This window comes from Pelodiscus sinensis, unplaced genomic scaffold, assembly GCF_049634645.1.
Source record: "Pelodiscus sinensis isolate JC-2024 unplaced genomic scaffold, ASM4963464v1 ctg35, whole genome shotgun sequence".
In the NCBI taxonomy this organism is placed as follows: domain Eukaryota; kingdom Metazoa; phylum Chordata; order Testudines; family Trionychidae; genus Pelodiscus; species Pelodiscus sinensis.
Window position 1 is genome coordinate 3579565 of NW_027465908.1, and position 26621 is coordinate 3606185.

Sequence of the window (26621 nt, forward strand, 5' to 3'; positions counted from 1 at the left end):
CCTCTTTTTCTCATGTGATGCTTTTGGAGAAGAGAGTTTGAGTTTTAACCCTTCCACCACCAGGATATTCAAAGCACAGCTGCTATGAAAGTGCAAAATTCAAAATTTCGAATATGTTTCTATTCCAGAGGGTTTGAAATGTAACCATTTTTATTTTTCAAAATTTTTCAGTAGAGTTTAACCTATTTTACTGAAATTGGTTTCATAACATTTATTTACCAAAAACCCTAGTTTTAAGTAAGATTTTTTTTTTAAAATAACATACACAATTCAAAAATGCTTTGATAAACATAACAAAAATGCCATGGAATATTTCACAAAAACAGAAAATGTCAATAATGTTAACAATTTTTGTTTTTAAAGAGAGGCTATTCATCAATAAAAAAACATGTAATGCAAAAAATTAACATTATTTAATCTGAGTGGGGTGTGCAGCACAGTGGCAAAAAGTCCTAAGTGGGAATGGATTTGTTACAACATGTATCTTGCATATTCAGAGCAACAGTTTAATATTTCATACTCGGTGTAAGTACAGCTATGTCTTCAATACATTTATCCCTTTAGCGCAGAGAGGGAGAGTAGGATGTTCAAAAATGGGCATGCAGAATACCTTACTCAGATCCTAAAATAATAATAGATAAAGCATATTGCAGAAAACTTTCCTTAGCCCAAAAGTGATTGCATTTCCTAGCAAATTTATTATCAGATTATCAGCTGGTATAAACTGGCATGATGAACTGATTGATGGTGGTCACTCGTTGCTGAGAATTATCATCTTTGAAAGTACAGTCCATAGGGTATAGCGAGTCACTGAGTCAAAGGCCTTAGTTAGATCAATTAAAGCCAGGTACAGTGGTCAGTTTTGCTCCTGACACTTTTCTTGCAGCTGCTGTGTGATGAAGCTCAGATCTGTAGTTCTGCGACATGGTCGGAAGCCACTCTGTGACTCCGGTAAAATTTCTTCTCACGGGGCAGAAGATGGGTTACAAGGACCAGTGTCAGCACTTTGCCTGCAAAGCAAAAAGAGAGATACCACAATAGCTCCCACAGTCCACTTTAACCCCTTTCTTAAAGAGGGTTACAATCAAAGTATCCCTCATTTCACTGGGTATCTCCTCCTTTATCCACATTTTAAGGATAAGCAGGCTAAGCTGCTGAATTAACTCTGGTCCACTGTCTTCGAAGATTTCAGCAGGGATCCCATCTGGAGCTGCTGCCTTGTTGTTCTTCATCTGCTTGATATCATTGTGTACTCATGAAATTTGGGAGGTCTCCAAGCTCATCCCTAGAAGGTCATTGGGGGATTTGTTCAAGAACTTTATCCACAACCACGGAGTCATTTCCAGTGAAAATGAATGGCTTCATTGTCCTTCACAAGTGTGGTTCCATCCTGAGAGCGATGGGGGTTCATGCCATGACAAGCTGGCCCATAAACAGCCTTAGTGGCACTTCAGAAACCACATGTATTATGGGTGTCCACGAAATGTTGGAGTTCTTGCGCACTCTCAGTCCACCATTTGTTCTTGAGTTCTCTGGTTTTACGTTGGACTTCTCCCTTTGCCTTAGCATGAGCTTCTCTCTTCTGACAAGCACAAAATGCCATTCTCTTCTCATTGACGTGTTGCTCGATTTCAACATCATTCTTATCAAACCAGTCCTGATGCTTTCTGAGGAAACTGGTATAGTTCCACTGAAGTCAAGGCAGCCACATTGATTTGTATCAGCTGAGGATTTGGAGTTATTTCAAAATAACCCCCTTATTTCAAAATAATAAATGGAGCATCCACACTACCAAGCCCTTTATTTTGAAATAACAGGCTAGTTATTTTGAAATCTGTACTCCTGCTTTCCTCAGGGAATTAGGTTATTTCAGAATAGTTATTTTGGGAGTTATTATTTTGAATTTATTTATTTGAAATAATTTTCTAGTGTAGACATGCCCTTACTGGGGATGGAATCTTTTCCAGACCATTGCTATGTTTATGTTTGTGTGTGTGTGTGGGGGGGGGTGTTTCTAATATGTCCTGCAACTGCTCATTTTAAAGTAAGAATATATCTAATCAGTAGCAAGCCAGTCCGAAAAACATTTGGTCAAGTCTGGCATTATCATATTTTTCATTTATTTCACACTTCTGTAATACATTCTTGTCGTATTATCCAAATTTGAATTTTCAGTCTTTTCATGTAGTTCAAAGGTTTTGGTAGCCATTGTGTCATGTTGCTATGTGTCAGTTAACACAGCTGCTAAGTTCTGTCTTCATAGGTGGCTTCCCTTTCATGGTGGAAAAAGTCTTTCCAAACACTGTTTGCATTTCTCCTGTAGTAGCTCTTTTGAAGTCAGTGAGATAGTTTGCATGAGCCAAGTGTGCCGGATTTGACCTTCAATTTGTAAATCTGAGCCTTGGGATCCTTCTGGACACTGTGCATTGCAGAAATGTGAACTAAGTGTTTTTTCAGTGAAACACAAATTAGCATTCCTCATCTCTGATGAGCTTGGTGGATAGCAAAGATCCCACTTCCTAAAGTGCACATGTCTGCTTATCTTTCAGTATATAAAGTGGGATTCACATTCCAATATACTCCTTGCTTTGTTTGGGCTGGAGATGTGACTCATAGAGTGTGATGCATGGAGCGCTGCCTCTTGCCTTTTAAGAGACAGTGCTGTGTGTTTGGAACTGTGTAACTCCTCCTGGTAATGGAAAGAACATGGGAAGTATGAAGGGAGCAGATAGTAGTTTCATTTTCCAACCCAAATCCCTAAGGGAATGCTTGCAGCTGGCATGGTGCTATGCCAAACCCTGCGATGAATGTGGAGCATGGCATTAAATAATATTAATAACATTACTCACGGTTTGATCCTCCTTTTAGTTGTAGACTTGGAAATCAGGAGAAACTCTATTGAAGACAGTGGGATGAGATTACTGTAGAAGAGAAGGGATGCAGACCCTTAGCATTACATTCCATCTTCCAGAAGCTTTGCAAGCATAAACTAATTAGTTAATTCTCACATTTTCTCTGTGTAATGGGAGAATATATATTAGACCCATTTTAAAGGTGGGGAAACAGGTGCAGATTTGATTTTTGTTGCGCCAGTCCTGTGCCCGGTCACAAGCCCACACCTCTCATTCAAAAAAATGATTTCTTGGAGTCACTTAGAATTTAATGCATTTTTTCGTAAGAGTAACGGGGAGGGTCTGTTGCTGCTGTTCGTTTTCTGCCCTAGAGTAAACTATGGCTGCATGTTTGAGAATGGAAGGGAATATGAAAAGCGACAGAGTGCTAATACATTAGGCATTCATTTTGCATCATATTAGCAATGCTTGTACTGGATAAGTGAAATGTCATACTCTGTTAACACACAATTTAGGGAACATAACTGAACATTTCACTAAGGTAACTTGAAACTTGTTAACAAGATGATGCTCATACTTTGGATGTGCATTAATCTTCACTGTGGATTATTGCTGCAGCAGTAGAGATGCAATAAAGCATTTGGTTTACTTTGAAATAATTATTTTTTGTCTTTAAAAATATGAAATACATTCTCCTGTGAAGAAACACAGCTGAGGAAACAGAACCATAGTTCAGCACTTTTGGGAGAACTGTTGTCTTGCTTTGGAAACTAAAACACATTTTTTTTTACTTGATGATGATTTTGTTCAGAAGCTCTTGTATTACCCTTCCAAATATAACTTTGCAATCTTTCTTTGCCCTGAATTTTCTGAAATGGACGTCCCCAATCCTGTCTTTGGGACCCCCCCCTCCCGCCAGTCGATGAGAAAAAGTACAGACTTGGGCCACTCCAGTCTCCTTTTGAACACATCATGAGATGTGGTGGAGTGCTCTACATTTTTAAATTAGGCGCCCTGTAAAGACACCAGTCTGAGGATATGTCTACACTACTGGGGTCTATTGGGAAAAGGCACACAAACTGCGCTCCACAATTTGCTTACCTTTTTCTGAAAGAGGCTTTTCCAAAATTTGGCCCGTCTACACTAGGCCAAATTTCAGAAAAGCTTCCTCTTTTGGAAGAGCCCTTCTTCCTCGTGGGAGGAGGAAGACAGGGCTTCTGAAAGACCATGTCTGCTTTTCCACCAAAAAAAAACAGAAGAGCAGACACGTTCCCTGGATGCAACAGAGTTTTTCTGAGATACCTCTGGTAGACATAGCTTGAGGTCTGCACAGCTACTCAGCTGCACGTCTATAAAGGTCAATAGAATTGTATTGGTGTAAGCAAGTGAAGACTCTGATCCCAGGGTTTGCACAGGAAAGATCCTCATCTAGGTTTTGTCTACACTGCGAGTTTTTGCGGCAGAAAATATGCTAATGAGTTCCTAATAAGTTGAGATCTTATTAGCATATTTTCTGCTGTTTCTTTTTGCGCACGAGGCATAAGGATCTACACTGCTTCTTTTTGCGCAAAAATCCCCTTGCACAAAAAGAAACGGCAGAAAATATGCTAATGAGATCACGACTTACATTAATGGGTCCCTCATTACCATATTTTCTGCCACAAAAACCTGCAGTGTAGATGTAGCCCTCGTATATATCCACAGGGCTCCACTGATCTGTCATAATTTACACCTGTTAAAGATCCTTGAGACCTACGGTCTGTCTTTTCAGTTTGGATTGTAAGCTCTTTGAAGCAGTGACTGTCTGACTGTGGATCAAATGCTGACTCCACTGAGTGGAAAAGCTTCCAGCGACATCAGCAGGGCCAGGATTCCACCCTGCCTCCAGGTGCTCCTGTAAAACAAATAATATGTAATGTCAGTAAATAATGCTGAGCATCAGGGTTCTCTCTAATGCTTAGAACAGGCTCCTGAGTCAGGTCGTATGGCATGAAATCCAGGCTTCACTGAAGCCAATGAGAGTTTTGTCATTGACTTCAGTGGGGTCAGGTTTTCATCCTGATTTTCCCTTCCCGCATCTGTCACCGATTGACTCCATGGCTTGGACAAGTCATTTCATCTCTCAGTGACTCCGTGTTCCCATTTCTTATACAAGTATAACAATGTCTGCCTCGCTGGCATGATGCTGAAGCTTAATACATTCATGCTAGCACCGAGCTTTGTGTTCTGCAAATGGAAGAGACTATACAAATGCAAAGTGTTTTCTTTCCTTCCTCACTCTCATCTTCCTTCTCATATTCTCCACCTTGCTTTAAATCAAAGAGTATTTAATGAAGAAAAGGCAGCAATATATCTCATATTTTCATGGAGATCTGTCCCATTCTCTCTCTTCCTCCAAGCACAGTTTGTAAGGTGCCTAGCATGACCCAGATTCTGTCACTGGCTATATGAATGTCTGGGAGGTACCCTTAGATGTTTCATACCCCTAATTTATCTGGAAGATGTACTAACGAGTTCTCTGCAAACATCTGAAACACAACACCTGAAATTTCCAGCAGCTTAACTGAGCCATGTTACTATAAAGAAGCAGATACCTTAACTCTTTTACTATTAAAACACCTGGACATTTAGCTAACAGGCTAAGGGACTTCATACCGTTCATTGTATAAACATTCTAAAACTGGAAGATGAAACTTAGCATCTTGTGTTGTGTTTGCTTTGGTCTTGAAGACCGTAAACCTGGCACCTTTTACTAGCACTAGCCATTAATTTGAAAAATGCAAAGGAGGTAAACTCTATCCCCATGCCTAGACCCGATTGGCCTCCACAAATCCCCTACTTAAATCAGAGTCCAATTTCTTTCTTGTTTTCCACCATCCCTCCTCAAGAATCTAGATGAAAACCTGACTCTACTGAAGCCAATGGCAAAGATTCCATTGACTTCATTATGGTCAGGATTTCACCCCCAGTTTTCAGAAGTGTGAATGTAAGGTCCTTGGGACAGGGACTGTCTTCTGTTGTTTGTAGAGCCCATGGAACATTAGGGCTCCAGTTCTGAGCTTCCAGAAAACTCCATCATAAGAGTATGTCCCCTGGAACCTTTGTAGAACATTGCATTGGTCCTTGGATTACTTTTTTTAAAAAGTGACTACTAGGAGGCTACGGCCCCTGCTCACTACACTTGCCAACCCCCCTCCCTCCTGCCCAGAGCACCTAGGGTTGCCAGATGGTTTCAACAAAAATACCGGACACACTTGACATTACATCACAATCTACATTCCATCTTATTTAGAAAATACCGGACATTTCTATTTTCTCAGTTTGTTTCCCGAACAGAAAGCTCAAATACTGGACTGTCCAGTTCAAAACTGGACACCTGGCACCCCTAAGAGCACTGGGAAGTGGGGAGGGGAAGGCCACGCGGATCCTGCCCCACTCAGAGCACCGGGGAGAGTGGAAGGGGAGGCCACGCGACTCGTGCCCCACTTAGAGCACTGGGGAGGGGAGAGACCACACAGCTCCCGCCTCTTTAGGAAAAAGGCTTCCTCCTCGTAGAAAGAGGTTTACCACTGTCGGAAAACCCCTGCGTTCTTTTAACTTTCTGTCGAAAGAACACAATTGCAGTGTGGGTGTAAGTGTAGTTTTTCCAGAAAAATGGCCATTTTTCCAGAAAAACTCTGCAGTGTAGACATACCCTCAGAAACAGATTTGGAAGAACCAGAACAAGGGAGGCCAGCTCCCACAGCTGATGGTGTTTCTTTTGGAGTCTGCATAGCACTAGCCAGACTTTAGCCCCACCTGCCCTCCCCCTCTCAGTCTGTGTTAGCTTTCAAAACTGATGTTTTTCTTCATTAAACTTTGCGTTTTTCTGTTCTACTGGGGCCAGATTAACTCCTCAGCCGTTCTGATTCCACAAGGCTCACGTCATCGCTTGGAAATGTTGCAATACACATGTTCCTTCAGTTTTATTTCATTGCTGCTCAGGAATCCTGCTCTCAAGCCTTTGTCCCAAACACATTTGATTTCAATAAGAGAGGGCCTCTGCAGTGCTGCGCTTACATGGGCGGCATCCGCTGACCTCTGTGTTTTGACACAGCTTCGCCATCTCTGCGGGAGCTGGCTATGAGCTCACATTTTTTATCTGAGACGCTTTCACCTCACAACCAAATTCTTGAACTGAAAAGGGAGGTGAGTGGGGCAGGCGGCAGGCAGCATGCACTGGCGTCTGGATCTTGCTCACTCCACACACTAAAGCTCTTGGGAGAAGGTGACCCCTGACCCATCTCCCTCTGCTGGCCAAGGAATACAAAAACCAGATGTCCCAGAACATAGTCTTGGCTGGGCTAATTACCCTGAGGAGACTTCTCTCTGCATCCAGCCCCTCCCCCACTTGCAAAAAGAATGTAAAATAGCCATCTCTTTGTAAAAGGGCACCATTTGACATTTGTCTGCACTTCAAATGCTGTCCAGGGTGGGGAAGTGTTAAGACTGGAACCACAAATGACAATGGGAAATATGACACAAAAGGGGGGGATATGGTCGAATGATTGTCAGGATTGCAAAGAGGTTTTTGGGGGGCCTGGGAAGAATCTGAAATGGAGGGCCTGTCATCCTTCCAAAAAATTGTCAAAAATTCCAAAAGTTTGTCACCTAGACAAACTTGCCTTTGCAATAGGCAGTCACTTGCACCAAAAATCAAAAGTGTATTAGGTTACTCCCCGTCCCAAAGAGACAGCCATTTACAACAGGTCTGCTGCGTTTTAGATCGTACACCAAAGACAATTGTAGCCCAGTTCTCTAATACAGTGGTTCCCAACTTTTTTGATAATGTGGACCGGCAAACCCATTCACAACCTTTTGGCAGACGGGTAACATTTTATTTGCATATCATTATGCAAATAATGAATATGCAAACATGCAAATAAAATGCTACTGGTTTGCCAAAATCGCAGACCCCAAAGCCCCCCATTGCCAGCTCCCCCCCAGAGGCCCCAGTGCCCCCCAGTGTCAGTCCCTTGCCTCTTAGATCCCCCCATCCCTTAAAGCTCCTGATACTAGCCCCACCCCCAGAACCCTCCAGTATTAACTTTGCCCCCCAGAGCTCCCCAGTGCCATCCCCCACCTCTTAGAGCCCCCAGCACTAGCCCTGCCCCTGGAGCCCCCACTGCCAGCCCCATCCCCCTTACCTAGCCCTGCGCTACCTTCCAGCTGCCCAGATTGTGCTGCTGCCCAGCTCACAGCGGCGCTAAGGCTGCCGTGCCATGCTCCTCGCAGCCCTCCTGCCGTGCAACGGATCACTCTTCCACGAGCAGGAGACCCTGCCCCTGCCCGGCGCTGGTTGGCTGAGAGGCGGGGCAGGACATGCCTCTCCCAACAGCCACGGTGGGAAGGGAGGTGCTGGGTGGTGTGTCCCTAGGCCCCAGAGCCGCTGCAGCCCAGCAGCCAGTGGTTTGCAGCCTGGCACCGGGCCGCAGACTGGTGGCCGGGAACCGCTGCTCTAATAAGCTATCTAGTTATGTATTAACTACGAAAGGGAAATGCCAGAGTTATTCACAAGGTTAAGACATGTTAACATAAACACACAAATGAGTTGCAGCCTTAATAAGCAAGCTCTGTATGTCCCTTGGGGCTAACCCGGGCTAAATACTGGGAATCTCTTGCTTATGCCTAGAAAACTTTGCCCTGGAGAGTCCAGCATAGAGGTGCGGTTTCTCCTTGTTAGGCTTTTTATTCCTTCCCCCATTCTGCTCCTGCTGCAAACTTAGACTTTCTCTATATGTAAAGTGCAGCCATGGCAGCACTTTAAGGTGCAAGTGTAGCAACGGTGTTCTATGTAAACCACCTCGACGAGGGGAGTAGCTAACAGTGCTGGGAGTCCAACTCCCAGAGCAGTATCCTGGTTCATACTGGCACTTTATAGCACTATAACTTGCTGTGCTCGGAGGGGTGTTTTTACACACCTCTGAGCAAGCAAGTTCCAGTGCTGTAAAGTGCCAGTATAGACTTGGCCTTAGCTGATGAGAGGAATTCACTTTTAAACCTCTTCTTCAAAGGGGACGAGAGGGTGAGCAATCAACAACGTGTTTTATCCTCTGATGTTCCATTTGGTTTTGCTGAGCCTTCACTGCTGGGCAGAGCCTAATGCCTTTTGTTGGATGCCAGCATCTCACACTAAAATTCACGTCTCTTTCCTGCCCGGTGATTTACAGTACCGAGGCTTAAAAAGCAAACTCTTAAATACTGCCTTCTTGGGATACAGATGTTACATGTGAAACTAATGCACATAGCAACTTAAAGCATTCAGTGAAGACTAAACACATTTTTATAATTTTACTGCCTTTTCTAACACATATGAGCCAGACTATTTCCAGCTACATATCTGTCGGTATCCAACACTATGGGTACGTCTAGACTACAGGCTTCTGTCGACAGAGCGTCTAGACTACATTGAGTTCTGTCGACAAAGCAAGCTGCTTTGTCGACATGGTAGTGTAGACGCAAAGGACAGTTTACATGCAATAACACCTTCTGTCGACAGAAACTCTGTCGACAGAAGGTGTTATGCCTCGTAAAATGAGGTTTACCAGTGTCGACAAAACTGCTGAGTTCTGTCGACGTTATGTCGACAGAACTCAGCGGTAGTGTAGACGCAGGTATAGTTTTGTCGACAAAAGTCTACTTTTGTCGACAAAACTCTGTAGTCTAGACACACCCTATGTCTACACTACAGTTTTTCTGAAAAAACTTCACTTACGTCCACACTGCAATCGCGTACTTTCGAAAAAAAATCAAAAGAACAGAGGAGTTTTTTCCAACATTGGTAATCATCTTTCTGCAAGGAAAAAGCCTTTTTCCGAAAGAGCTCTTTCGGAAAAAGGCGTGTGTGGACAGGGAAGAGGGAGTTCTTTTGAAAGAAGAGGAAAGAGTAGAAAGCACATGTGCCCTGGTGGCCACTCCGTTTATAGTAATCACAGCTTAAATGCAAGATAGCATCCATTCAGTGTGGACGCTATCTTTCAAAAAAGCAGATTCCTTTTTGGATGCACTTTGGCAGTGTGGACCCTCTCTCTTTCAGAAGAAGTTTTTTTGGAACATCTCTTCCAGAAAAGCTTCTTCTGAAAGAAGCCTGCAGGCTAGACGTACCCAGGTATGGCATAGGAATCTTGTGCCAGCATCACAGAGGGATTTAAACATGTGCCTAATTAAATGCCTTCCTATTCTCCCAAATCACCCAACCAAATTGAAAGAGTCCGCCACTTGCCTGACACTAGCACAAGCTGCCTTTGTTTGGTTTCCATCTCAGGGAAATTTCAGGTTGCCTGCCTACTTCAGACTAATGTCAACCTTCTGGAAGAGACTTAGCGAGCTCAAATAAGTAATGATAAGTGTAGCTGAAGAATCTGCTTGTAAACTAAAGAACAAGGCCTCAAGAGGCTTAAAATTTTCAAAACCAATTTAAGGAATTCATGTGTCAAATTATCATGGATGGAATATTTTGGACTATTTTAGCATGTCACTAAGAGTTCCCCATATCCAGAAGTTTCTAAAACAGTGGTGGGCAACCTGCGAGCTGCATGCAGAGAATTGGGGTTTGCTGTATGGTCTGTGAGACATTTTTGTTACAGTTGGTTGCCAGATTTCGTTGGTTTCTGTCCATTTTTTTTTTTTTACCTTCCGGTATTACTAAAGTGACATGAATGTAAAGCAAGAGCATGTTCATTGCACTCAACATTGACTGAGAGCTGTTCACTCCCTCTGCATCCAAGCAAAGAGCTTCTATCGTTCAATTGGCACACCCCAAAATTCTAGGTACACACATGCCGTTAGCAAAACTACCCTTATCCTGGGAGACTGTCTTGGTTACGACAATCTTGCGGCCCACTCGTGCAGCTCAGTCATTAGCTTAGGCTGCCCATCACTGCTGTAAATTTTCTCTAGGTCATTCATTCTCTCTTCAGTAACCCATAAATGACTAAAGCTTAACTTTTCGAAATGTGTAATATACATTTAACATTAGTTCCTGGTTTAACTTCTCTTCTGAAGCTTATAAAAGATTTAGGTCCAGAAGCGCTTTTGTTTTTAGAATTAGACTTTTTCCTATAAATAGAAATGTTGACAAAATATGTTAGGTTCTAATCTCATTCTGTGTGTGTGTGTGTGTGCATTTGTGCTGGGATGAGGTGTGATTATCTGAGGTGGTTCTGCTTGTGTGTTCAATGTGTGCATGCCTTTCTACGTGTGTTTTGTTTCAGATGTGTAAGTAAATGTGGTTTTGCACATATTGTGTACGTGTGAAAAATGTGTGAAAATGTTTGCTAGCACATGTGCATAGTATGTGCAATTTAGTACATCCATGTATGTGTGTGAACATATATCTTTGGTGAAGGAGTTAAGGGCCTTCTCACATTAGTACCTTACTCCTTAAGCAATCCACTGATTACAATGCACATTGCAGAGGGATGGGGATGGTCTTGTGAGACACCTGACTTTCTGAAAATCATCTCCCTTTAAAATTTCTCAAGTTGAGTACCAAAAACTGAGGCACTCAAAATCACCAGTTATTTTGAAATTCTTGAGCTAAAAGGGACTACTTCAAGAGTGAGATTGCTGAAAGGCTGCAGAATCTAGCTCCTAATATTAAAAAAAAAAAAGAAAGAAAGAAAAAAACCACCCTGTTTCATGGATTTAAAAAGACTGAAATTTCATTATTATACTGTCTACCATATATCACTTAGGTGTGCAAACTTTTGTGTTGCTTAAACCATTTCTGTAGTTTTAATATAAATAGAAAACCTCTCTCTTTCTCTCTCTTTTCTTAGCAGGGCCTCTGTGATTGCCCAAATCCAATGTCTTTTAGCACTAAGAGAAATGTTTAAATATTAAAACTGTTTTACCAACGTGTTCTGTTTTATGATGTGCTGACAGAGTGACACGTCAGCTAGACTGAGGACAAAAGAGGAGACTCATTTTTAAGGATTACATGCCAAGATATGAGCCAAGATTTATGCAATGTAGGAATTGCAGTACGGGATCAGTCATGGGCCTTGCTGGGAATAAAGCTCCCATTGTTGTTCTATGGGAGTTTGCTGGAGTATGGAGTTGAGTAAAGGCCTTAAAAATCTGACACTATCGTAATTATGAAATATATTACATGACGCTCAGGATCTGTGAGTCAGTGGGAGTGTCTCTGGGGTGGGGACAGGGAATACAGGATCAGATTTTGTGTAGCCACTCCATTAGTAGTTGAAACTTTTACTTAAGGGACCTTTGGGGAACTCATCCATTGTTATACCTGAATGCATAACATCTTATTTGAGTGGATTCTGCCCTCTTGTGGCTAGAAGGTTTCCTCTTGTAGCCCACTGTGCATAAATACTGTGGCTTTTCTGTGTGTGCACAAAGCTAGCTCCAGGGTGTCTGCTACATTTGCAAACCACCAATGGGTATCCCAACCAGCCCACAGATACCCACGCAAGCAATTATAAATGGTTTTACTTAAGGAATTGCCCATAAGCAGAGTCAGCTGATCGTACTCATTAATAGGTGTTTTTTTTATCCTCTGCTTATAAAACTATGAGCAAAATCTTGAGTTCTTCAGAGCTTTGCTTGATAAAAACAAGGAGTCCTGTGTCATCTTAAAGTCTAACAAATTGATTTGGGCATAAGCTTTTGTGGGCTGGGCTGGAGCCCACTTCATGTATCTGATGAAGTGGGCTCCAACCCACAAGTTTATGCCCAAATAAATCTGTTAGTCTTTAAGGTGCCACGGGACTCCTCATTGTTTTTGCTGAAACAGACGAAAATCTTTCTTGATAGTTGTTCACTCCCAGACGAAACCAGAGAGGCTGAAATGCAGTTGTATTTTGGACAATGTGGCATCCTAATAATCTCTCCCTAAATATTTGTGGCCAGGATTTTGAAGATGCTGTCTCCCGCCAGGGGTGTCCAAACTTTTTTCAAAGAGGGCCAGATTTGATGAAGTGAACATGCGTGAGGGCCGACCATTTTGCCTGACATTCTTTGAACCGTTAAAATTAAATGCAAATTAACTATTTTATGCAAAGTTTATTGCAAACGGCATACTTTTCATTTCGTCACATGGATGACAAATCTAAACAGGTGTTAAATCACTCTGCCTTTCATATCTGAAGGCCAGATGAAAAAAAATCCAGGAAGCTGAAATATATGTCAGGAACATTGTAAAGTTCATTACATATTATTGGTAATAGAGGTTGTCTGTCAACTTTTAAGTTCAAAAAATATGAACAGGAACATAACACCAAGTATACATGTTGTGTCCAAATATATTTATAACTGATTTAGACCAACTGACATTAACTGAGATTTTATAATGTATTCCTCTCAATACATATGGATTCGTTGGGGGCCATAAAAGATAGATATTGCCAAATTACCTGGGGGGCCGTATTAAACCGGAACACGGGCCGCAGTTGGCCCGCGGGCCGGACTTTGGACATGCCTGCCCTAGGCCCTAGGGAATCCAAACCAGGTTATACATGAATCCAAACCAGGTTATATATTCTTAGCAAAGAAAGGATTTAGGGAGGTTAGTCAATGCTGTGTGAACATCCCTTGCAATGGCAGATCAATTAAGCTAATTGATTAATCACTTAGTGCAGTGGTTCTCAAACTTTCCAAACTATTCTACTCCTTTCAGGAGTCTGATGTGTCTTGTATGTCCCCACGTTTCACCTAACTTAAAAACTACTTTCAAAATAACACTTAAAAAATGCAAAATACAAGTGTCACAGCACACTATTACTGAAAAATTGCTGACTTTCTCATTTTTACCATATAATTATAACCAGGGCTCGACAAACAATGTAATCTACTTGCCCGTAGTGAGTAGATTACACCCTGGAAGAGCTGGCGCAGAGCGCAGAACTGAGCGTCTGGCGAGCAGGGCTCACCGCCGCTCAGCAAACCCTGATTATAACATAAATTAAATGGAATTCATTGCACTTTCATTTCAGTGTATAATATATAGCGCAATCTAAAGCAGTAATTGTACGAAATTTTAGCTTGTATTGACTGTTCTAGAGCTTTTATTGTAGCCTGTTGTAAAAAAGGGCAAATAGCTAGATGAATTGATGTACCTCTGGAAAATAAGTGTGTACCTCCAGGAAATACACATATCTTGACTGAAATTCACTCACCTAGTGAATGTCAGTGGCTTTATTGAAGAAGGACCCAGCAATCTAGGCCATAATAAAAAACAAGTATTTATTTTACACTTGGGATATGATTGTGGTCACTAGAAGCTTTGATATTAGTGAATCTAGCTATACATTGAGTTAGCTTTCCCTTTAAAGAAACCTGCAAACGTGGCTGAGCAAGGCCTCCTCTGGGCCTGTTGATTCCTGTAGTGAGCAGGGCGGGGAAGATTAATTTATAGCAGGGGTCCACCCATCTTAAATTAAGTGGCAGTAAAAGTTCTAGGGGTATCAGGGTATAAAGGAGGGTGGAGTAGGCGTTGGCTGAGTTTAGCTATCAATGTCTGATGTGATAATTTGTCAGAGGCATTTGGCCATGTAAGAAAAATGTATTTCTAAGGAAAATAGGGAGGAAATCTGTAAAATCCATGTGAGGTGCATGTGCATGGAGCATCCCATGTTATTTTTGTATCACTACAGGATGGACCTCTATCATCTGGACGGAAAGGTTTTCTCCCTCTTTAACCTCTACTTTACACAGCATGTTAGGGTACTTCTACACTAGCCCCCTAGATCGATCTAGGGCGACCGGAATTACAAATCAAGCCCGGGATTTAAATATCCCGCGCTTGATTTGCATGTTCCCGGCTGGTCGCCATTTTAGAAATTGACTAGCCCAAAGTAACTGCCCGCGTCTACACGCAGCAGTGAAACGGGATTCCAATTTAAAGCCCCTAACTCGAATTAGCTGGTAAACTTCATTGCAGGAGGAATAACAGCTAATTCGAGTTAGGGCTTTAAATCGAAATCCCGTTTCGCTGCCGTGTGTAGACACGGGCAGTTACTTTAGGCTAGTCAATTTCTAAAATGGCGACCGGCCAGGAACATGCAAATCAAGTGCGAGATATTTAAATCCCAGGCTTGATTTGCAATTCTGGTCGCCCTCATTAGCCTCCCTAGATCAATCTAGGGGGCTAGTGTAGACATACCCTTAATGCTTTGCTTGCCTGTGGTTGCCCAGTCTTGTTCATGCTCCTTTTTTGTGATATCAGCTACCTATTAGGATCTGATTCCCTCTAGTGGTCCAAATTAGGATTTTTTTTTAAATGACAAACTGCTGACAATCAGGGTTCAGGGCCAGCTCATTAACCTAATTGTGCCATGCCTGTTTTACACAAGATCAGACTTTTATTTCTGAGCCTGACCTCTTATTTTCAGTATTGCAATCACACTGAACTCAGCCCCGGGGGTTAGGGAGAGTCTCCCATTATATCACTCACTAGGGACCAATCAGTCTGCCAGGAGTGGCATTAGTGTTCCAAAAGCAGGAAGGCTACAGGCTGAAATGCAAGGTATTGAGTCAAGAACATGTAAAAGAAGGACGTAAGAAAGGAAGCACTATTGAGCCCCATGGGGTGCACAGAGGACTGTGGTGTGTACGTGCGGGGCACATTCCTGGGCCTTAAAGTATATTTACTTTAGCTTTGTGTGAATTTAATAATCTATCAGGGTATTTCCACACCACAGCATTAATTCGAGTTAACTTCATTTGAAATAGTTAATTCAAATTAAGCTAATTCGAAATAACGCATCTACACACAAAACCTATTTTGAAATAGCGCGTCCGCACTGAGTGGACCCTGAACCGAAGTTAAGGCTGGTCGGAACCAGTGCCGGCAGCGCATCAGGTTAGGACTTAGTGTGTGGAGCTGCTGCCTGAGGCTAACTGAGCTCCGTGCTTAAAGGGACCCGACCCCCACCCCGGACAGACAGTTCTCAGGGTTCCCCGCTTGCTTGTCTACCTCGACGAGGGACAGCAAAGCAGTCCTGGCTTGCAGTGCCCTGAGTGCCCACACCACAGCACTCAGCCACATGGAGCCAGAGCTGCCCCTGGGCACGCCGGTGCATCTCGTGGGGTCGTTGCCATCAGCCCGGCTGCACTTACTGCAGGCTGCCATCTGAGGGGTCCATCATGGGGCTGTCAGGATCCAGGAGGCCCTGTAGGAGAGCATCCACCCTGAGGAGCCCTCAGAGCCACCCCGGGCCTCCCCACCAGGGGCTTGTGTCCCATTCCTCCCTCACGTCCTTCCACTTACCCCTCCCTAGCCCCCCTTCCTAATGTCAAACAAAAGACACGTATCTTCAAAAATAGAAACTGGGTTTATTGAGCAAAACTGGGGGGGGGGGGATGAACTTCTGGGAAGACTGGGAAAAGGAGGTGGGAGAGGGGAAGAGAGAGGGTGAGAGAGGGGAGGGGGAAACCTGGGAGGAGGGAGCTGGAAGGGGGAAGCCAGGGGAAGAAGAGGGAGGGGAAGCCCAGGGTTGGGGGTCTCGCTGGACCAACTTGATTTTCACGCAAACCTGCTCCTGGGTTCGCATGTGGCCTTTGGTGGCAAGGCTGGTGGCTATCCTGCCATAGACGGCCACATTCCTCCATCTAGTACAGAGATCATGGATGTTGGGGGCATCCCTCCCAAACCTGAATAAGGTCCATGATCTCCACGCTGGACCAGGAAGGCGCCCGCCTTCTCCAACCCCTGTCTGGCTCCTGGGAGCTGGCAGACTGCTCCTGGGGAGCGGTGGAGGGCCGGCTGCCAGTGGCTTGCTGGCTCATGTTTTGGGCCACTGGGTTAGGGGCTCCGGTGTCCACTGTTGGCTCTGGGCTGGCAGGCTTGGAGCTGGCACAGGCCCTGTGGCCAGGGTCTACCCCTTTAATGGCTCTGGGGCTAGGGGAGAGGAGAGTAAGTTTTCCTGGTTGTGCCCAGAGTGGCCACCAGGGCTCCCTGGGAAGGGCTGGAGGCCCCCTATTTCGAATTAAGTGTCTACACAGCACTTAATTCAAAATAGCTATTTCGAATTTGGCTTTACTCCTCATAGAATGAGGTTTACCAAATTCGAATTAAGGACTCTGCTAATTCGAATTAATTTCAAAATAGCGGTTTGCATATATAGACGCTATTAAAGTTAATTCAAAATAACAGCTGTTATTTTGGATTAACTTTGCAGTGTAGACATACCCTAAGAGAAGACATCATTGGCATGGGCATGTGCTGAGAATGGAAAAAGAATGCTTGTCAAATACCACCCTTGACTGGAAGCCAGAAAATGCAAGAAAAGAGAGGAAGATTATGAGCAACATGGAAACGAACAGTTCTGAACGACATCAAGCACCTCTACATGAAATGGGAAGATTTGGGGAGAAGGGTAATTGACAGGCAAGACTGGCAAATGTGGGTAGCCCAAGGTGTAGCAAGTGTGGATGAAGGTCACGTGAATTAGACATCAAAGTCATCTGTTCTTCTTAGACAGTGGGGAGGGGGAAGGGGGGAATCAACCTGATATCAATTTGCATGTGCCACTTTTTAATCAGATACAGTGTCCAATAAGCAAAACAACAGCGTTTTCTTTGCTACAGTGAAGCAATGACAAAGAGTTCCCTGAAGTGAGCTCTAGCTGAACCTGTACGTGCAGAGATACTTCCTTTTTCCTAGTCACCAGCAGAGTTCCCTGTAAGATGCAATTTGAGGCTCTCTTGCCTCCTCAGCAGAGCCACACAGAGGCTGCTCAGCTGTTTCGGGGCAGGGCCTTGTGGTGGGCGGCTGCAGGAGCAGCAGAACAGCCACCACATGGCCCTGTCCCCAGCTTCAGCCCTTCCCCAGGGCTGGAGCTGCAGCTAGGGAGGGTGGTATGGCAGGCAGTAGCTGCTGCTCCAGAGACTGGGGCCTGGGCCCGAGTCACCATGTGGGGAGAAGCGGTGGCAGCTGCTCCGGTGGCTGGGGCCTGAGTCCGGGCCCAAGCTGCCGCATGGGAAGCGGCGGCAGTGGCTGCTCCAGCGGCCAGGACCAGCCACCACGTGGGGAGCTGCAGCTGCTGCTGTGGGGCCTGGGCCCCAGTGACCGGGGACAGAGCTGCCACATGAAGTTAAGATCCCAACGCAACTAAAGAAGTTCGTGCCTCTTAGGGTCTTTGTTACAGGGCGCTCTGCGGGCTCGGAAAGGAAGCACTTTATCAGTTTGCAACTGACCGACGCTTGGATCATCTTATTGGCAAAAGACAAGGGATAATATTTTTTAAGGAAATCAGATTCTGCAAAATCAGGAGGCCAAATAAATACATCAAACGGGCCAGCTCTGGCCTGCAAATTGTGTGTGTGGCATTCTAGTCTGAGAGCTCTTACCATGAGAACGATTTCCTGATACTTTATTGTTATTAAAATTTAAATTTGATTTTGTGAAAAAAGAAAATGTGAGCTGCAAATTAATTCAAACTAATTTTGAATGAATGGATCAAACAGTGCAGTGAGTAATCCTGCAATAACATAGTTCTAATTCCAAGTTGGTTTGGATACTAAAATAGTGGGTTTAGACCAGCATAGTTTCATGTCTATCCTACTTAAGCAGGAGCCATTTACTAAAGAAAATAGCCAGTTACAGACACAAAACAGCTTGTACTCCGCTTGAGATTAAACTCGTCACCTTTATTTGCCAGGGAATACACCCTGCCCAGAGCTCTGCACACTACAGAGACCTCTAGTAGCAAAATAATATACCGAGCTGGGTGGGGTGCAGGATCATGCACCTTGTTTTGTTTTCGTTTTTTCTTACATAACAATTTAAATTATATAGGGAATATTGTTAGTAACTGGTGGGTGCCACAGTTGCATACATCCAAACAAGGGCACATGACGTCAATATTGGTGTACAAGACAAAACTCCCTCTGCTCATGGATGGAAAATCTTAGAGGGAACACTGGTCACTGACCACTGGTTTCTGTCTTTCAGCTTCCTGCTTGGTTTGGATGTCTGGGGCTCAGACAGCGTTTAAGAGGGTGGCTGAGGAAAACGTCACTCTGCCCTGTCACCACCGTCTGGGCCTCCTGGAGCCAAGAAGCCTGGACATTGAGTGGCTGCTGCATGATTCCAAAGCAAACCAAAAAGTGGTAGGTCTCTACTCAGACACTAAGAAGACATGTTTCCTAGTTCCATTGAGGGGGAGAACTTATTCATGTGGCCTGGCTTTGTCTACACTACACAGCTTTTAGCAAGATGGCCGTGTCAACACGGTCATGTTGCTAAAAGTCAGGCAAGTGTAAATGCTGTTTGTCTGCACTTTAGCCCACAAAAAACTCCCCCCCCCCCCCACAAGCTGTGTTTGCTTTGTCAGTAGGAGAACAGTAGATGCTGGAGTTCACAGCAAGGACTGTCATTCCTGGCACGAAAGTAAGCCGGAAACCCCAGGAGCACTGGGAAGCAACGCCTAGTGCTACGTTGTGTATTTCCACAGCACTTAGTGACTGAAGGTGATGCCAAGCACTGTGGCATGCCAACCCATATTGCTTTGCTTTTTCTGTTGACAGGGGAGCTAACAATGGTGCCGTGATCTGTCGACAAAGTGGCAGAAAAACAGGTTTGGCGAGTTTTCAGTTTTGGCTACTTTTGCTAGTCGACAGCACTTTCATCGCCAAACCTTTCCAGTATAGACATAGCCTTACAAAGGCTCTCTCAAGAACACTAAAAGCATAGCTACTCTTAAAACACTACAACAGTATTGCCGTGTTGCTATAGATCTTCAGTGTAGACATTGCAACAACAGGAGGGATTCTTCCATCACTGTAGTTAATCTACCTCCTCGATAGGCAATAGCTAGCCTGATAGAAGAATTCTTCTGTTGACCTACTCAAGGCACTAGGCTGGCATAGGTCAACCCTGAGTGATGTAGCTATGCAGATGTAAAGGATAGTCTAGAGTGGAAAATTAGATTGACCCAGCTATCTTGATCAGGGTATGAAAAATCCTCACTCCTGAACAATGCAGTTATACCCACCTAAGTCCCTGTTTTATATATATGGGTTAGATGTGCCTGTTTAATGCATGTAACAAGATCATTTCCTATGGTACAAAAGTCACTGATGTGGCATAGACTCTTGCCTCTGTATGAACTAGAACCATTGAAAACTGGCTGCAGATGGCACTGGTTAATTGCAACCGTATCCTGGGGTGTGTTAAATGCCTCTACTGATTCCTGATGATCAGTACCATGTAACCAGATATAAATCATGCATTTAAAAATATTTGCCTCTAGAGAGAAACTGATAAGGTAAAGTCCTAGAGTCTGGCTCTGGTTGTATTTTAAAACTGGAGCCCTGATCTTACATTCCTAACTTACCCAGAACTCCTAGTTAAAACAATTGAAAATATGCAGGGTAAATTGGGAATGCGGGATTTATTTAAATGCAGATATAATGCATGACACAAATAAAGATTCTGCCTACACCTTAAGGAGCTCACAATCTGCCATCTCTTAACTAAAAATGCTAATTAATAATGATTCATCCGTGGGTTCTCAATGCTTTAAGAAGACTTATAATTCAGAGACTTAATCACCCCACAGTGAACCAATCTCTTTCTTTTTGTGCCAAGAGCATTAATAATAATATGAGTTACAGTATCCCCTCTTTTATACTGTGATGGCACCTAGAGGTTGTGGTCATGAATTGGTACCTTGCTGTGCAAGGTGATGTGCAAACACAGAACAAAAAGACAGTCCTTGCCCCCAAAGATTTTACAAAGGGAGGCCTGATTCACACTAAGAAATTAGGTGGGTGTAACTGTTGCTCTGCTGGAGTGTGAAAATCTACACCTTTGACAAACAAGCAGTTAAACTGATCTAGTCACATTCTAAACAGTGTTAGGTCAATGGGGGAATTCTTCCACAAACCTGACTACCACCTTTCAGGGAAACCCTTCCATCAGTGTAGATAGTGTCTACACTAAAGTACTGTGTTGTAATGTTTTAAGCGTAGATGTGCCATTGCAAACAAATCAGCTTGAAGCTAGATATGTAGTTATATTGTAGAAAAGATTTTGACATTTTATTTTAAAGAGTTTTAAAGACTAAAATTCAGTCCTGTGTTTCTACTAACTTTTGAGATGACTCACAATGAACAATTGCTATCTGCACAACCACAATTCTTGCTGAATGCCACACACATCCACTGCCCAAAGTGTGGCAGAAAAGCATCATGAAGAAAGTGGCCAGCAAGTTAATCTGATCCATTTTCTCAAATCACAAATACATCACAGATTTGGGGAGAGAGGAAGAGCAAATTATTCCATTGTGCAAGAGTAACACAAAAATGCAGAAACTAAGTATGTTTTCTACAAATTGATAAGTGAAGAAATCTCACATGAGGCCTGATACTGTGATTCTGTCAACACAATTCCTACAAATCAAGGAACCCTCCTTCCCCAGTTGAAGGAATACTAACACCCACACAAATCTCAGTTCAACCTGCCAAACCTCAGAATACCCAATACTGACGGCCTCCTCAGTTCAGATTTTCTGGAGTGGCCTCTGATGTTTGGGTGTCCAAACAAGGCTTGATTTTAAGTGATAATGAACACTCAACACACCCGAGCTTAGATCTATGGGAGCTACAGCATCTCTACAAATCAGGCCTGGCTTATCTCAATCTGGGCAGCCAAAATTTGAAGCACCCTGCAAATAAGAGGTTACTTTCAAAAATTGTAGCCTAAGGCCTTGTTTTATGCTCTATTTAAGCACCAGTCTAATTCTCTGCTCTGCTGTAAACCCAGACTCATTTTAAATGCCAGCTCGGGACACGAGAGACCCAGGTTAAATTCCCTGATCTGCCACAGACTTCCTGTGTGACCCTGGGCAAGCCCACTTGGCCCCACAGTGTCACTCAGTTCCTCAGCAATAAAATGGGGGATGAACTTGAAAATCCTCCCAATGGAAATGACCACACAGGCGGCAGTGAAGAATGACTCTCTAGTCTGCCAGATGCTGCTCACTATTGGTAGCCTCTTATTGGAAAAAGAAAATGAAAACAAAAACCAATGCAGCACAGAGAAAGAGTTCAAAAACATAGAAAGTTGTGCTTAGGAAAAAAAATAACACACCAATTCCATACCCACCAAAACAGAGGACAGACAGAGACGTAGAAAAGTTCACTTTTATTCAATCCCCAGACAGTGTACTGTCACCTGCAGATAAAGCCAGTACATCTATCCAGTTGTGTGAAATATTAACAAAGACATGCCTGGTCACTAAATATGTATATAATATTGAAATTTTACTTATCTTAATAAAATCTCAGTGGGGTAGCCATGTTACTCTGTAAGGGTGCAGCTACACTGCACCATTCTTCCGAAATAACGGCCGTTATTCCGGAAAACCAATACTAGCCTCCATACTGCTGTTGCGTTATTTTGACCAAAAGTCAAAATAATGGCGGGCTTTTTCCAACAGTTGTAAACCTCATTCCAAGAGGAATAAGCCTTTTTCTGAAAAAAGTTTTTGGAAAAAGGTGTGTGGATGCGGAAAAGGGAATTATTTTGAAAAAAGAAGCCTTCAGGAAATAAGACGGGTGCCCTGCTGGCAACTCCATCCACACTCATCACAGCTCTATAGTTCCTGTCTCCCAACAGCTCTTAAAGCTTCAGACACAGGGGACTGGGCTTGTGGCAGGAAGCAGGCCTTGGGAGCTACCAGACTCTGCGCAGCTGCCAGTGCCTGATGTGTGGGCACCATGTCCCGGCCACAAGCCCCCCAAGAGCCCACTGACCCTAACAGGGAGCACGCAGGGAGCCTGCCAGGGGCTGCAAAAGGCGTGTGCTGTCCTGGTCTGGGGAAGAGATCCTAGCCCTCTTGGACGTAAGGGGCAATGAGGAGAACCTCCAGGGTCTCCGCTCCAGACGGCATCATGCCGTTATAGATACGGCCAGATGGCAGACAGCCCTGGCCATGAACGGCCTCAACAGGAGCCTGGAGCAGGTCCAGAGCAAGGTCAAAGAGCTTCGGCAGGCCTACGCCAAGGCGAGGGAGTGCACCCCACTCCTGTCTCTATTATGACAAACTCCACCACATTCTGGGGGCGGAGCAGCCCCTTCCACATCCCTGGTGGTGGACTCGGGGCTGGAAAGACCCATCGTCACCCGCCCGGGAGTCCTAGCCAAGGAGGAGGAGGAAACAGCCAGCATAGTCACTATGCTGACTTTGGAGCTGGTACCCCAGGGCCTGGATGTCTCCCGCACAGGCAAGCCCTGATGTGGACCGAGCTGCTGCAGCAGGGCCACAACGTGTGTGCAACCGTCTGGGAGATGATGAGCTACCCAGCACCAGCACCAGTCCCAGTCCCTGCTCCAATACCCGCCCCCCCATCCCATGCCTGACCCTGCGCCAGCCTCCTCTCCTGCCTAGCCCCATTCTCCCAAGACTTGCCCACCCTCGAGGTCGCCGAGGTCCCTGGACATGAGGCGGAAAAAGCACCCAAGCCAAGCGCCAGTCTCAGCCTCAGCTCTGAGCCTCTCCTCCCCTCTCCTAGGTTTTCAGCCGCCTTCCCCTTCCCCTTCCCCATATCCGGGTTCTCAGCCTCCCCCTCCTCCCCAGGTACTTCTATCTCAAATAAAAAAACCAGTCTTTTTCTCAAAAGCAAACGTGTGTGTTTATTGGGTCTGCAGAGAAGCGGTTAGGGGACGGGTTGCTGAGGGAAAGGCAGAGGGGCAAGGCACAGGCCCTAGTGGGGAGGCCCTGGGGAGAGCTACTGGGGTCCCTCAGGGCCTCCCGGATGCGCACCCCCACCTGATGGGCCTGGCGGGTGGCAGCTGTGTGTGGCTGCTCAAAGGCCCTCCACCCCGGAAGGAAGGCCTCCCCCTTCCTCTCTATGATGTTGCGGAGAACGCAACATGCAGAGATCACTGGGGGACGTTGTGTTCCCCCACAATGAGGCACGTCAGGAGGCACCTGAACTGCACCTTCAAGCACCTGAAGGTGCATTCAGCTTGGATGAGGGCCCTTCCCAGGCAACCACTTACCCGGTCCCTGCTTGGGTCCTGGTGGCTGGTGTAGGGCATTAGGGGGTAGGCCACATCCCCCACAATGTACAGTGGCACCTCAACGTCCACAACCCTGATGTGCTCAGGGAAGAATGTGCCAGCCTCCAGCTTCTGGTAAAGGCTGGGCTTGCGGAAGACATGGGCGTCATGCGCCTTCCCGACCAGCTGAAGAAAATGTCCGTGAGCTGTCCGCGGTGGTTGACCAGGGCCTGCAGGACCATCAAAAAGTATCCCTTGCGATTTATATACTGTGCTGCCTAGTGGTCGGGGGCATGGATGGGAGTGTGGGCTCCATCTATGTCCGTCCCCCTGCAGTTGGGGTAGCCCAGGGTGGCAAATCCCACGATGGGGGTCTCCCATGCAGATGACCCAGCACAGCAAGAAGGTGCTTATGGCTCTCACCACCTGCAGAAGGAGACAAACAAACAAAACAGGGAATCAAAGGCGGTGCCAGAGCCTTTGGGAGGTCCTCAAGCCCTCCCCCCCAAACACCTCAGGAGCCCCCCCCAATGGCTGTGTGAGGGTGGCACTGCAGACCTCCTGGGGATGGGGCTTCCCCTCCCCCCCATCCCCAGCCCACCCTTTCCCATACTCCCTGCCCCCGGGGACTGCAGTCCGAGAGTGCCATGAGGAGGGCCCCGATGGTCGACTTTCCCATGCCATACTGGTTGCCCACGGTAACTGTCTGGTGTGGTGAGCTTCCAGACGGCGATGACAATCCACTTCTCCAGGGGGGTGGCGGGTCGCATCCAGGGGGATGGTTGGTGTCACGTCGTCGGAGGGCAGAGATGAGCCAGGCACACAGCTACATGAATGTCTCCTGCCTCATACGGAAGTTGTGGAGCCACTGCTGGTTGTCCAGTTGCTCTATCGCCAGACAGTCCCACCAGTTGGAACCAGCCTCCAGAACCATCTCTCCACCGTAAGGTGCGGTTGCAAGGGCCTCGCTCCTGCACACAGGCAGAGGGTCTGAAGGATGAGCTCGGAGTCTGTTATTCTGAAAGAAGCTTGCAGTATAGAGGTACCCTAACTTTAAAAGCGAGTAGTCCTGTGGCAACTTAGCCCTGGTCTACACTAGGGCTTTATTTTGAAATAACTCCCCCTATGTTGAATTTATAAGCCGAGCAGCCACACTACCAAGCCCGTTATTTCAAAATAAAGGGCTGCTTATTTAGAAATCTGTACTCCTGCTTTTCTCGGGAAATAATGCTAATTTCAAAGTAGTTATTTTGAAATATGGATGGTCTGGTGCCGCTATTTCAAAATAACAGCTCCCCACAGTAATTTGAACTAATTACTCCCCAGTGCTTCCTGGGGCTTTCAGTCGAGGTAGCACGTCCACATTAACAGCACCTGCGTCAAACTAATTTCAAGGATTCCCCGTAGTGGGGACACTATTTTTATTTTGTGAAATTGGGAGTTAAGTCAAGTTCAGTTATTTCAAAATAGTTTCTTAGTGTAGACATGGCCTTAGAGATTAACAGAAATATATATCGTCTCATGAGCTTTCGTTGGCAAAACCCACTTCTTCAGATGAATCCCAGACAACACACACCCTTGCAGCCTCAGTGGCACTGAACAGCTAGGTGGGGGAAGCTAGTCTCCAGCCCCGCCCGTTCTGCCTGACTCCCCACGCCTTCTGAGGGCCCAGAGCTCGCTCCCTCCCTCAGGATCCAAAGAAATCTCTCATCAGCCTAGGGTAAAGGGTAAACAGCACCAATGTAACTCATATTACACAAGTATGAACTGTGACTGCACTAGGGGTTTGGACCAGTGTAACTAGACTGATGACTGAAATCTCAACTGAAATTTCAACCTAGACAAGGGTTTTCTAAATTGAACCATGATATGGTTTTTAGATGGATTAAACTTTGGGTACAGGAAGAAAGCTCTGTACAACCTTAACCGAATACCCACCAACATCTCCATAATTGCAAAGAACTGAAGTCATTGCCAGATAGAATTCCTAATTTGCAAGCTGACCTGGTTTCAAATGAGTCTCCTGTGATTGGTTTGCTCAGCTGAGCTGTACAGTATAGTAACTGGTCTGACTAACTGATTAGTGACTAATTCTGTCCCTTAGGTTATCACCTACTCTGGAGGCAATGTGTATAATGAGGTGAATGAGGGGCAAAAGGGTCGAGTTTCCTTCACCTCCAATTTTCTAGCTGGAGATGCCTCCTTGCAGATTGTATCTCTGCAGCCGAGCGACGCAGGGCAGTACACGTGTAAAGTTAAAAATGCCGGGCAGTACGAGTGGCATCATATCACCCTGACAGTTCTAGGTAAGTTCATTTTGTTGTTCCAAAGCAAACCCACTAGACTCAATTCCTTGAGGCACATTTTGCTTCAGTACAATACAGAAGCACCTGAATTGCTCCCAGTATCTCCTGTCCAGGTTTCACACTCAAGCTTCACATTTGCCTTTGCATTTTCCCGTGAAGGACAGAAACTGGAAAAGGCCTAAAGTGCTGTTTGGAGGTCACTGCAGCCAACCAAAGGACAGCAGAAAACATTCCTTCTGGATTTTATATCTGATATGGTCACAAAAGCTAGTATGCCATTGCAGCTGAGTTGGTAATGATCCCAGACAGCATTAAAGCAAAAGACTCTAGATTCATATCCCAGTGCTAGGAACTGGCCAGATGTCTGATAACAAGATGCGGGAGTTGGCATTGTTTCCTCCCTGACTGAAGGCTTCCAGTTTGGGCTTTTGTTTAGTATACAGTTAATTAAAA

At 45.0% G+C, this 26621-nt stretch overlaps 2 protein-coding genes across 4 annotated transcripts in view; one reads left to right on the forward strand and one right to left on the reverse strand.

Annotated features, from left to right (window-relative positions):
- LOC102454605 (CXADR like cell adhesion molecule) overlaps nt 1-26621 on the forward strand; it is a 99804-nt gene that overhangs the window by 63350 nt on the left and 9833 nt on the right. For both annotated transcript variants that reach the window (XM_075916512.1, XM_006116626.4), the window contains 2 exons: nt 18808-18965; nt 25967-26168. In XM_075916512.1, coding sequence (XP_075772627.1) covers nt 18825-18965; nt 25967-26168 — 343 coding nt within the window. In that variant the 5' untranslated portion in view covers nt 18808-18824. The remainder of the gene's footprint in view (nt 1-18807; nt 18966-25966; nt 26169-26621) is intronic.
- Nucleotides 62-25972, reverse strand: LOC142824494 (uncharacterized). 2 transcript variants are annotated; one of them, XM_075916513.1, is made up of 4 exons: nt 24549-25972; nt 23863-24288; nt 4609-4746; nt 67-2921 (listed from the first exon to the last, which is right to left on the reverse strand). In XM_075916513.1, exons 1-4 carry the CDS (start codon nt 24630-24632, stop codon nt 2919-2921), a joined length of 651 nt encoding a protein of 216 aa, XP_075772628.1. In that variant the 5' UTR covers nt 24633-25972; the 3' UTR covers nt 67-2918. The 2 variants fall into 2 exon arrangements, 1 of the variants encoding a protein (XP_075772628.1); XR_012899353.1 differs by lacking the exons at nt 23863-24288; nt 24549-25972 and adding an exon at nt 8039-8419 and having other exon boundaries at nt 62-2921; nt 4585-4746.